The 12,880-nt window shown below is 47.4% G+C and overlaps 1 protein-coding gene across 1 annotated transcript; it reads right to left on the bottom strand.

The window, feature by feature from the left end:
* Positions 1 to 1,083: 1,083 nt before the first annotated feature.
* On the bottom strand, positions 1,084 to 6,176 carry INMT (indolethylamine N-methyltransferase). Its single transcript, XM_077120551.1, has 3 exons — positions 5,976 to 6,176; positions 4,408 to 4,615; positions 1,084 to 3,544 (listed from the first exon to the last, which is right to left on the bottom strand). The coding sequence occupies exons 1-3, from the start codon at positions 6,127 to 6,129 to the stop codon at positions 3,115 to 3,117; spliced, it is 792 nt and encodes a 263-aa protein (XP_076976666.1). The 5' UTR covers positions 6,130 to 6,176; the 3' UTR covers positions 1,084 to 3,114.
* Between the last annotated feature and the right edge of the window lie 6,704 nt (positions 6,177 to 12,880).

Genomic DNA, 12,880 nt, shown 5'->3' on the forward strand with positions numbered 1-12,880 from the left:
ACCAACCATCCAAGAAGCAGGTGTCCCCCCATGGACAGAGGATACTGGGAATGTGGGTGGAAGTCACTGACTTCTAGGAGCAGGCTCTCACCCAACTCCCTGTAGATCCCACTAAGGAATTAATGAAATAGGCCTTAGAGTGAGGGTGGGTACAGAGAAGCTCTTTTCATGTCCAGTTGAGTCCCAGGAGCCTGGTGGGCCAAGCTACATTCGAGGTACCTACTCTTTGTTTAGAGATGAAGATACTTCCTCCAATCCGGGGTGGGAGGGGTGCCCTTTGATTGGAGGGGAAGACATCTGCCAGAAGGCTAATGATATTGACCTGTGGAGTCTCCTGGTTTCTTGTTCCTGCCAAACCCATGGACTTCCTGATGCTGCCCAGAGAACAGAATGGAGGGGGCAGAGAGGGCTCCAGAGAACTAGTTTGGGAGTGAAGGAATAAAGGGTGGGACCAGCTCTATTCCTCATGTAAGTATGAGGCTGGTCGCTCACACCAACCTACTTCGCCTCAGCCCACCTCCACTACCCAGACTAGACAAGTAACACACTTCATTAGCCAGTCTGCCTTGTAGCACAGTGAAGAGGCATAAGACACAATTGAAGCCTGCTAAGAGGCTCCTGGAGTGGCTTTTGCTTTCCTGAAAATAGAGACACAGATCACTGATGAAGTCCCCTTTCCCCTGTTTCTCCTTGCCTTGAACCTAGGCATGATGCTGGTGCTATAGCAGCCACCTTGTGACCATGAGGAAAGGTCAAGTTAAGTGCAATGATGCTAGCTCTATTACCATTGAGTTACTGAACAAATACTTGGCACTGTTATATGGGAAGTTAGACAAAAAAATGGTAAAGCCACCATGATTCGGTTTGGTATTGTTTGTACTTCAACTAATTCCCCAGGAGACCTAGCCCATCATTCTCAGGAGGTAGCAGTTTAGTGAATTACTGCACAAAAGCAGTCAACAAAAGGCCCAAATCTATCTCTCCTGCTCCCAAACAGAAGGCTCCTTTGTCTAACCACAATAGGGCTTTTTTTCTTCAGAGAATCTAAAGGCAAATCAGCAAATCACAGGTTCTACCCACTGGTTAAGGTGAAACAAAGTGTTTTATTAAAGCATGTGAGGAGTACAAACTGCCTTAAATGGCAGTTATAGAGCACAGTCACTCAGCCCAGCTAGCCCAGTTTAAGGAGCCAAGCAGCTCTCACAAGCCCCTGCAGATTTCCCCCACACCCTTTTCCCCCAAGACAGCCAGCCGGCTTTTCACTTTGAGCCTCCCAAGGAGCAAAATCTCTGGTTTGAATTATCTGTCTTCTGCCTGTGTCAGCGCAGATCATGTGAGATCCTGTAGCTACCTTCCTCCTGAGTACTGTCTGTCTGCTGCCCTGTAGAAACTGTCCCCATTTTGGCCACCTAAGCAGAAACTTCATTTGGGCTCAAAACATCCTGCTTACCAAGGTCCATTTTCTTTAAAAGACGTCATTTTAGCCCTTATCTCTCCCCTGTCCCTGGACACGGATTCTTAGGGCCTCCTAGTCCATTAGACACTCCATTTCCTTAAGTGCTTCCTGAAACTTACACAAATTTGCTGACTCTCCAGCTAAGCCCAGAGAAGATGCCACTTAAACACATATTTGGAGAAGAGATGGGGTTCAGACTCTCCCTAGGGTAAAATGTGACTTGACAAAGGTATATTGCTAGGACTTGTGTCACTGGGGCTAATATGAGTGGGACAGACCCAACGGAAAGGGGAGCTCCCCATGCCCTTCCAAGCCAGGGGGTCATATAGTGGAGTCAGAAAATCTGGGGTCTTACCCCAACATGTCTCCAATTTGCTGTGTGTCTCTGGGTAAGTCACTTACCCTCTCAGTACCTCAGCTTCCTGGAATGTAAAACAAAGGGATTGGACTAGGTAATTTTAAAGGGCCATTCCAGCTCTGATCTTATAAGGAAATAATGTCAATAGGTCAATTTGTACAAAACCTTTTGCTTTTCAGAGTACTTTTACATCAGTGACTTCCTACTCCTAGAACTCTTTTGTAGACTGTCAAATTAAAAGTCCCACTCCTCCCACTTCACAGATAGGGGAAGTGAGGCCCAGAGAAGTAAAAAGACTCGTCCAAGGTCTCCCAGAGAATGAATGGCATGACTGAAACCAGAACCAAGCATTCTGATGCTTATCAGGGTTTCTGTATCCAGGTGTGCAGGCTGTGCCCTGCACAAAGGTGCTGGTTAGAGAGACAGGAGGAGAGCTGATAGGTGCCCAGGGAGTGGTCTTGAGGAAAGGACACTTTTCTCTACTTGATCTGACCAGAAAGGGCAGCTTGTTCTTATCCCAGAGGGAGAGAGAACATCTTTCCTCAATCAGCACAGTCATGTGTCCAGCTCTGGGAGTGCCTTTTCTTAATATGCACAAAGGCCCCTCCTGTGCTACCTACAGCACTGACTCTTGGGCTAAGCCTCTTCCCACTCTGGGGCTGGGTGATGGGTTCTGGAATAGCATCATTAGATAGAATATAGGACATCCAGTAAATGTGAATTTCTGATAAATGATAAATAATTTTTTAGGATAAGTATGTCTCATGCAATATTTTTTTTTTTGCTAAATCTGCCATGATTGGTCTGGGAGGCAGTGGCGTGCTGGAGTTTTCAGGAATTGGATGAATTGGTCATTCAACCATTGGTAACTTGAAATCAACCATGGCAGTATCTGCACCACAGAAATGGGCAATTGCCCCAAATCAGTATATATTTATATATATAGTTTTTTAACTGACTGGTAAACGTTTTCCAACCCACCCCTGCTGGAGGGATCCTTGTCTGTAAAATTCTGAATAAAAATGCTGAAAGCATGAGAGTCAGCATCTGAGAAAAGCTGTGAGCCTTGGTGTACTAGAAAATGGAATATTCCATTTCTAGGATCCTAGAATAAGATACATGGGAAACTAAGAATTCTAAAATGAGGATGTTAAATCTTAGACTTTGAGCAGATGGAATACTGGTATCGGAAGCAGGGGCTTCCCGGCCTGACCAGATCCTAACCGCTCTCCACAGCATATAGCTGGACCGGGGCCTCAGAGCTGGGCCAGACCCCCGGCAGCCTGACCCCCACCCCAGCTCAGGGCCCAGACCTCTTGCGGGCCACGACATAGCAGACCCCGCGGTTGGCAGCGCTGGCGACCGAGTAGCTCTGGGAAGTGTGCAGGAGTTGCTCGATGTCGAAGCCAGCGTCCAGGACAGCCTGCTCCACCTCCTCCTTCTCCAGGACCACGCAGGAGAACTCGCGCTCCCCCACCATGTAGAAGGAGAGCCCCAGCGTGACCGTGGTCACCAGGTGGCCGCCCGGCTTGAGCAGCGAGGAGAGGTTGCGCAGCGCGGCGCGGTAGGCGCCGAGGCTGCGGCAGGCGCACTCCATGGCCAGCAGTGTGAGCACGCAGTCGGCGGGCGGCAGCGTGGCCGGAGCCAGCGGGTTGCCCAGGTTGGCGTCACACTTGAGCACGCGTTTCACCGCGGCCCGCAGCTTCTCCTCCTTCTCCTGCCACCGGCCGCTGCAGAGACAAGGCAGTGCTCGGCCAAGGCTTGTCAGGCTCCCCAATGCAGCCCTCAGCGCCACCCTCCCCCACCCCCCCCCCCACCCCCGTGACCAGCACGGAGCCAGGAAGCTTCTCTCTCTCTGATTCCTGGTGGTTCCTCTCCTGATGACCTCTGGGATGGATAGACACCATCTGTGTTTGCAATAAACACTATTGGATGGGTGGATGAATTAATGAATTATCTACAGATAATATATGAAGGTGTATATCTTTAAAAATGTAATGTTGCCTGATAAGAAAGAAAACACTAGATGATAAAGCAGAGCCAACTACTCTGTTATAAAGTTTGAAGGGTACTAAAACTAAACAATAGACTATTTAGATATCCATAAATACATGATTAAGTTTTTTTAAAAAGCAGGAGAGTGATAAATATAAAATTCAGATTAGTGATTACTTCACATGGGGGAAGCAAGGAATAGGGAGGAAACACAAATAAGTCTTTATTGTATTTGAATACTCAGATTGTGCGGTGGGTTCTATCACTATATGTCAATGATATGAGGAAGAAGGAAAGAGATGGAGAGATACAGATGATAATGATGGAGAGACATAGATGATGCATAATACATGATAGACAGAGACAGACAGACAGACTGGAAGGAGGGAAGGAAGGATGGGTCTCTTGTCTGGTCAGGCCTGGCTGTATCACATCTCAGCACGTAATCAGAAACATGCCCCCCAAACATGCCCACGCCAAGGCATCTGGCCCCACGATGGCAGTGCTTGCTGCCCCGGGTAAGTCAGGGATAGCAGAGAGGCCAGAGAGCCTTCTGAAAAGAGGGTCTGATTTCCAGACCCCAAGGACAACCCCTTACCTGTCCCCTTCCAGCTCACAGGCGAATTTCACCGCCGGGGACCAGTCATAGGCCCCCGGGTCCTTCTGCAGCCACTTCTCCAGTTCCGCCCTGTTGCGGTCAGTGAAGTCTGAAAGCGTGATGTCCCTGAAGGACTCACAGGCAGCGAGGACCTGGTAGATGGTCGGGCCCGAGCCAATATCGATCAGGGTCTCCCCTTTGAGGCCCCCTGTGGGAGGGAAAAGTTCCCTGAGGCTGGGTGAGGGGCAGGAAAAGGAAAGACAGGAGCCCCAGGACAAGCTGAGGTGCAAGGAGGAGAACACCTGGTCCCGCCCAGAAGCATCACCAGGGGTGACCGTTATCAGGGACTGACCGTTTCCCACATGCCAGGCACAGCACAAAGGATTACATATGCATTAGCTTCCATTGACTCTCAGAACCAGCAGTGACTACTGTTTGTATTTCCATTTTACAGATTTGAAAACTGAGTCTGAGAAAGGTTCAAAAACAGTTAGCCCAATATCTTTCAGCCAAAAGTGTAACCACAGTCCCTGCTGGACAGACACATGGATCGCAGGCTGGCTCTGGAGAGGATTCTGGCTGGAGCATTCAGAGAAAGATCTCTGGGGCTGTGGCCCTTTAAAGCTGACTGGGAGCCTCCCCTGGATGGGTTCCTTTGGGTGGGGGCAGGCGGGAACAGGAAGAAGGGGTCTGAGAAGTTGATAACCTGGGAAGCTGGCCTTGGGGGTGTGCTGTGGGTGGCCTGGAAGCTGGAATGAAGTGTGACTTCCAACTTTCCATCTCCTGGCCTTTGGGGTCACAGCAGGCCGGATTGCTCTCTGATTTCTGCCTCCCCAGCTGGCCTGGTCCACCAAGCTCAGGCCCCTCTCTAACCCGTCCCATCCTCCTCACATGAGGCCCACCTTGGCTGCTCCCCAGTCTAGTATTCAGAGTGAGGGCATGACCAGAGAGCCCGGGAGGCACAGCCGATGGGGAAGGGTCATATCACAGGAGGCAGGCCGATGCTGCTCTCCATTTTACAGATGGTTCCTCTGAGGCCCTTGGAGACTGTGGGCCTTGCCAGCAAGTCTGGGGCAGAACTGAGACCCCACCCAGCACTCCAACTCCCACATGGGGCTTTCCCAGATACGTGCCCTAGCCACATCTGGGATACGCTCTCTTGGTGTGGGGCGGCTCTGACCTTGCCATCCTCCTCCTCTTTGCCCTGGGTCTCAGGGGCCTCGTACTAGGACAGGACTGAACTAGATGACCTTGAGAGCCTTCCTGCCCCACCCCGTTAGGGTCTAATGGCGAGCACTTGGGACAATGCAGAGTTCTGTGCTCTTCCCAGCCCCTGCATGCATATCCTGATCTCTGGCCCAGCACATAGCTCCTGAGCTATGGGGGGCAGACCTAACCTCCTGCATAACTGGCCCAAACAGAGTGGTGACCCAAACCCCACTCCCCTACCTCACCTCTCCCGTCTCACCCCCACCGCCCCGCTAACCCTGGGAGACCAGGCTTCCAGTCCAGCCAGCTGAGCCGGACACCTTCTCCTTGTCCCCCACACAGGTGCACCCTCCGCTCACCGGGGCCAAAGGTCTTGTGGAGACACTCCAGGTTAAACTTCAGCATCTCAGCCTCGGGCAAGGGGCCTTGGTCGAAGCTGTAGAAGGTGGCCAAGTAGTCCCTGGGCAGGAAGTACTTCTGGTACTCATCTCCCCCTGTGAAGCTGCCCTCCATAATGGCTCTGTGTGCCCCCTCCTCCTGCCCCGGTCTTATGAGAGCTCCGGGTGCTCCAGACTCCACCCCCCAGAATCCTGAGCTCCCCCTCACTCCTCCCACGCCGGCCCCGCCTGGTCTGGGCCGGAGGGAAGGGACCTCACCCCGGCAGCCACACTGATGCATCCGTCGTGACTGAAATCCCTCCAAGCCCAGAGCCTCACAGCTGAGGCCACAGCCCCGGGTCCTGCTTCCTGGGGGACAGGTCCATGTCCACCGGGGGTGTTGATGGAGCCCATTCCTGGCTTCTCCTCTCAGTTCTCAGGCCTCAGCCTCCCCGTCCACCTGCCCACTTCACCGGCTCTGAGAGCTGCCTTCACTCCCTGGTCCCCACTGCCGGGCCCTGAGTGCACAGTCCCTTGGTGGCCCTCCTGCGGGACAGAGTTCAGACCCAGGGCAGGATAGGACACTCACTCTGCTCCACTGTGCAGACCCACTGTGAGGGAATCAGAGCACATCTGGGTGTCCTCCACGAGGGCGAGTCCTGAAGGATAAACTCTCAGAGGAGTCCTGGCTTCTTGGCTGCTAACTCGTCATGTGGTCGTGGCTAAGTCAACCCCCGGGCCTCAGTTTTCTTCCCTTTAAAATGGGAGCCGGCTGTAGAACCTCTCACAGACAGAAAAGCTCAGCCTCCTTTTTATTTTATTTTATTTTTGGCACCAGAAAACGCCTCTCACTTGGCTGCAAACCAGGCGAAATGAATCTGCTACCCTCGAGGTCTAGGCCTCCTGCCCTGGAAGCAGGAAGGACAAGAATGCCTTGTTCTGGTTTAAGCAAACAAACAATTCTGGCCCTTACACGGAGCGAGGCCGACAGACTGGGGCCTGCTTGGAGGCTGGAACACCCGGCAGCCGCCCTCGGGGCCTGGGTTCAATGGGGAATGGGAGCTGGAACTTGCGCAGCCTCCTAGGAGGCCTGGGCCGGTGGAGCCAGCCCATGGCTGCTGCATGATTTAAGGAGATGGAATTAGCAAATGTGTGGGCAGTGCTGAGGGAAGACAAAGTTACTTGGGGCTAGTGGCGAGGAGGGGCCCTCATTGCCCCTTTGCCAAAGAGAAGGGTCTCTGGAAGCAGAGACAGAGCTGTGTGGAGAGCACCTCCTGCAGCAGCCACAGCAAAGGCGCTGGAGGAGCAAATGCCCAGGACTCTCCCTGCCTCCAGCATCCCGCCAGAACCAACCGAAATCCAGAGGGTGAGGCAGCCGGCCCTCTAGGCCCTGTAGGTCAGCCTCCTGGGATAGGATGGGGAAGGCAGGAGAGTGGATAGAGAGAAGCTAATGGGAGATACCCAACATCATTTGTGGAATTGAGTTGTGGGCATGGATGCATGCTCCGGGGGATACCATCTACCCCAAACCATCAACCCTGCTGCAGCTGGATGGCCTTGAGAGGGACAGAGGTGGCCCTTCCCAACTCAGGGCCTCCAGGGCTACTGCCATCCAGAGAAATGAATAGGAGTGCCCCTGGCATTCCAGTGCCTCCACCCTCTGACTGCAATTTGTCCCTCCACTACTTCTGTTCTCTTGGCCCCAGTGCACAGCCTGCCTCTGGCCCGGTCGGGGTTCCTCACGCCACTATGTAGTCTGCTCATAGTCAAGTCTCCTACAAATGTAAGACACCATTGACATTTCAGGCTGTATGCTTCCTAATGGGGGCTGAACTGTCCTTGTTGCATGTTTAGTAGCATGCCTGCCTCTACCCACCAGATGCCAGCAGCACCTACCCTGGTTGGAATAACCAGATGTTGCCAAATGTCTAGTGAGGGGCAAAACTACACCCCAGTTAAGTACCATTATCTTGCCATTTGTATTCATCAATTTGACAGCTTTTTTTTGTTCATGGCAGGCCAGCTTCAGTGTCTTTTAAGAAAGTCCACGTCGTTTTAAGCATCTTTCTATGGTGTGGTTTTTGAATAGCTGAAGGAAATTTCCCTTTTAGGGGATTTCTGCCTTTATTTCAAGCAAATGAGCCAGTTCCTAGCTACCTCTCAAGGATAAAAGGACACTTGAAAAATCAACCACTTATGAAAACAGTCAATCTCCTTCTTGAGATTAGAAAAATTACCTCCTCAGCATTCCCCACACTCTCTGATACATCTGCTCTTTCTCTTCCTCCTTGCCCTATGAAGAGATAAGTCCAGAAAGTGAAACTTGCAATTATAAACAAGACTCTTTTCTCTGGTAAATCAGTTGCAAGCAGTCCATCTGTGCCTCATCTCACACCAAACACCAAAATAAAGGTTAGATATCTTTTTAGGAATCAGTCATGGAGACAAAGACAGAAAGTAGATTAGAGGTTACCAGGGGCTGGGAGGTGGGTGGGAGTGGAAATTCCCTAATGTGTAAAGAGTTTCTGTTTGGTGACGGAAAAACTTTAGCATTGAAAGGTGGTCATGGCTTAAAAGTAACTGAGGCCACAGAATTGAACACTTTAAAAAATGGTTTTAATGGCATATTTAATTTAAAAATTCAATTAAAAATTTTTAATGAAAAATAGGATGAATAATACATAAAATGTTCCTGTTGGTGGGGAGGAGGAAAGACAAGTGAATGAAATACAGGAGGAGTTCATTGGTAAATACAAGTTATGGTGAATAATTCCTTGCATCAAGTTGGCTAGGTTATGTGTCCAATTGTTTAGTCAGGCAAGCACTGGCTTGGTTGTAACTGTGAGTATATTTCATAAATCAGTTTGCATCTATAATCACTTGGTTGCATCTACAATCAGTAAAGCAGGTTTCCTTCTGTAGTTTGGGGAATCTCCTCATCCAATCAGCTAGAGGTCTTAAAAGCCAGAACTGAGGATTTCAGAAATCAGAATGTCTGCCTCCACTTCAGTCAGCTTCCCCTGGGGAATACGTACTTGCCAGACTTCAGAATCCCCTTTACTGGAATTTCCAGCTTGCAGCATGCCCTACAGCTTTCAGACTTGCCAGCATCCAAGCTTGTATGATCCAGTTCCTCATAATATCTCGATAGATGGATAGATAGATAGATAGAGATATATGTATTTCTCCTTCATTTCATCCATTTGCCTCTCCTCTACCTCACCAACAGGTATTATTATTTATCTTATTTTTTGATATCTATGTCTGGAGAACCCTGACTAATATATAAGGTACAGGTAATATTCAAGTCCTGGGACTAGTATATTTTCATGTAATTAATATTAAATCATGGCAACGTGGACCAATGGTGACCATGATGAAGCATGGTTGTCATTACTCCAGTTCTATGTACCTTAAGTATTATGATATCAATTTTAATGACTAATTAAAACAGATTTTCTAGTTAAAAAAACTCAATCCCAGAAGCTATCACAATTGAATAGTTATGACATTTCTGGATAAGAAAGGACTTCCTAAGCTTAGATGAAAGTCCAGAGGAAAAAATCAATACATTTTATTAGAGAAAAAAATTAAGTCAACATTTTTCCTAAAAAATTAAAAGGCAAAAGACACTTTTTTCCTTTTGCAAAAATAGCTTGTTAATTTGTACCAAAAATTTTAAAACTTTGACCCAGTCATCCTATTCCCAAGAAGCCAGTCGAAGGACAGAGTCCAAAATATACAAAAAGTGTGATGCACAAAGATGTTGATTGCAACGCTATTTACAACAGTGAGAAACTGCAATTCTACTTGTCAATCACTCAGGCAGCAGGTAAGTAAACCTTAGTTTTGAGCCTTTCTGTGTTCTCTCAGGCACTCATCAAAAGCTGGGATTTCCGTATGTTTTAATACCACATGGAAAATGATGCTGACCCAGTGCTGGAGAGGAAAGCAGGCACAGAGCACACACTAAGGCTATAGCTCTGCGAAAGCATTTCAGAAGCTGTTTTTGCATGAGAAAGTTGCTGCATAAAAAAAAAAAAAAAAGACAATTATAAAGCACCCAATGTTGCCAATTGCTTTAATCCCTCTACAATTTATTTCATTGGATTTCTTTTTGGGTGCATGGTCCTGGACTGGAACCCAGGTCTCCAGTATGAAAGGCAAGCATTCCACCACTGAACCATCTGTGCACCCTATTTCATTGGATTTTAACATGCAATTCATTTCTTGCTTTTGATTTTATTGTGGTAACATATATAACATAAAAATTACCATTTTAATCCTTTTTATATATACAATTCAATTGCATTAACTGCATTCACAATGTTGTGTAGTCATCACCACTATCCATACCAAAGCTTTTTTGATCACCCAAAACAGAAAAGCCTTTACCCTTGAACCAATAACTTCCTGACCTCCTCTTCCCCCAGCCCCTGGAAGCCTCTAATCTACTTTCTGTCTTGATGCATTTACTTATTCTAGATATTTCATGTAAGTGGAATCATACAATATCTGTACTTTTGTGTCCGACTTCTTTCGAATAATGCTATCAAGGTTTGTCTATGTTGTCATATGTATCATAATTTCATTCCTTTTAGTGGTTGAATAATATTCCGTTGTATGAAAATTCCACATTTTATTTATCCTTTCATCTGCTGATGGACATTTAGGTTGTTTCCACCTTTCAGCAATGGTGAATAATGCTACTCTGAATATTGGTGCGTACAAATGTCTGTTCAAATCCTTGTTTTCAGTTCTCTTGGGTACAGACCTAGGAATAAAATTGCCAGATCATATGGTAATTCTATGCTCAATTTTCTGAACCAAACTGGCTTCTCCAGTGGCTGTATCCTTTTACATTCCCACTAGCAATGTATAAGAGCATTTGTAATAAGAGGTCTGATTTTAATTTTTTCCAACTGGATAGGCAGTGGTGTGATGACGATTTATTAGACAAACTACCCTTTCCTCATCAAATTGAAAGTACAGGCTCTATTGATCTCAAAAAAGGGGGAAGTTGCATTTGATACAATAAAATTACAAAAATTATGATGAAAGATTGATTCGAGTTTATGTTCCAATTGAAATGTTTTCCCATAAATACCAACTCCGAAATTTAAAAGTTAACGGTCTTTGATGTGGCCTCTCTCTCTCTAAACCCAACTTTGCAAATGAGATCATTGCCCTCCCCGCTACGTGGTGAAAGTTATCCCAGGGTGAAAGTCTCCCTGGCTGCTCGGGAGATGACTCCCAGGGATGAGTCTGGCCTCACTGTGGGATCAACAATGCCATCCTGACCAAAAGGGGGAAAAGAAATGTAACAAATAGAGTATCAGTGGCTGAAAGACTTCAGATAGAATCGAGAGACTACTCTGGAGGTCACTTTTACACAAACTTCAGTTAGACATTGCTACCTATCATAACTTGCCTAACCCCCGCCAAAACCATTCCAGCCAATCCTAAAGGACGCCTAAGGCAGTATATAAGATTCTACAAAGGTTCCATGCACTAAGGTAACTTACCAGAAACCTACAACCTCCAGTTGGATCCTTGGACCAGATAAGTCCTGAAACCTAGAGGGGCCATCCTCTCCAGAACATCAGCTAGTCCCATCTCCCTATCCCATATTACTGACAACCTCTTCCAACATGAAAAAGTTAGAATGGCCATAGCCCAAATACCCCTAAAGATTGGGAGAAAGATCAAAGGTGATGATGGAGTTATACAGAGAAGGTAGGGTTTAACAAATAAGCATGATTGCTGAATCATTATACTGATATTTCTTTTAGTTTCCAGATCTTAGAGCAGCTAGAAATAAAAACTTTAAATTGTGGATTTGTAACCCATACCAAACTCACAAATCTGTTCTACAACCAATTGTTGTCCTGTGCTTGGAAATTTATTGCTTTTTTGCATATATGTTATTTTTCACAAAAAAGAAAAAAGTCTATTATGATGATAAAAAATATTTATTCCTTCGAATAAAGAAATATATAGCTGCCTCCTATATTCTGGAGCAGCTAGAAGGAAAAACCTGAGATGATGAAATGGTAGCCCATGACAAACTCTGGGATCTGTCCTATAACTACCTGTTGAAGAGTGCTTTGAAAACTATTGCTTTCTCCTTTCTTTGCCTTGGATGTACGTTATACAATGGAAAAAGTTAACTGTCTTTGATTTGAAGTAGTAGGAGCAAAGGAAGCTGCTTCCATCATTCCCTGGAAGCTCTTTAGCAAAGGAGAATCTCAGATAGACTCAGAAGCAGCATCTGCTTCTTAGCCGGGTCCCCAGGCTGTTCCTGGGCATGAACATTTGTGCAGCACCACTAAGGGGCATAGACTTCCATTTATGATGCCACCAATGTCTTCACTGGGCAAGTTCCTGGAGACGTTTGAGCAGAGTTTAGCTCAACGAGGTGCAGAGACACAGGTGCACGAGGGTGGGAGAACAGTGTAGTTTGATGAGTAGAGGATGAGGTTGCGAGCTGGCCTTTGGGCTTTGGGCCCAGGGCCTTGGATGCTAACCTGGATCCCATTTCTTCTGCCAGGGCCACCTTGTGTGACGCACTTCGCCTCCATCCCCTCTGGTCTAAGGGGGCATGTGACTATCTATCCACCTTTCCCATTGTTGAAAGAGAGAGAGGGAGCCTGGTGCACGCTAGTACTGAGGTCTCAAGGCCTTTCCAAGGTGACTTCCTTCACTGTCCTCTTTATAGCCCCTGTGAGAGAGGCCGAGCACTGCCAGCCGAGGCCCCAGGCCTGCCCACTTGCAAAACATACTAGACTTTGCTGCCTGAAATCTCTTTGCTCGTGAGTAAATTTTGGAAAGAGATAGAGTAATTTTTTTTTCCTTTTTTTTAACATGGGCAGGCACCGGGAATCGAA

Source organism: Tamandua tetradactyla, chromosome 1 (genome assembly GCF_023851605.1).
Source record: "Tamandua tetradactyla isolate mTamTet1 chromosome 1, mTamTet1.pri, whole genome shotgun sequence".
In the NCBI taxonomy this organism is placed as follows: domain Eukaryota; kingdom Metazoa; phylum Chordata; class Mammalia; order Pilosa; family Myrmecophagidae; genus Tamandua; species Tamandua tetradactyla.

Excerpts from the sequence above, each read along its gene's own strand:
- INMT (XM_077120551.1), bottom strand. The coding sequence starts at position 6,129 with ATGGAGGGCAGCTTCACAGGGGGAGATGAGTACCAGAAGTACTTCCTG. Across the intron at positions 4,616-5,975 it reads CCACAAGACCTTTGGCCCCG|GGGGCCTCAAAGGGGAGACC; the intron begins GTGAGCGGAGGG and ends TCCCTCCCACAG. Across the intron at positions 3,545-4,407 it reads TGTGAGCTGGAAGGGGACAG|CGGCCGGTGGCAGGAGAAGG; the intron begins GTAAGGGGTTGT and ends TTGTCTCTGCAG.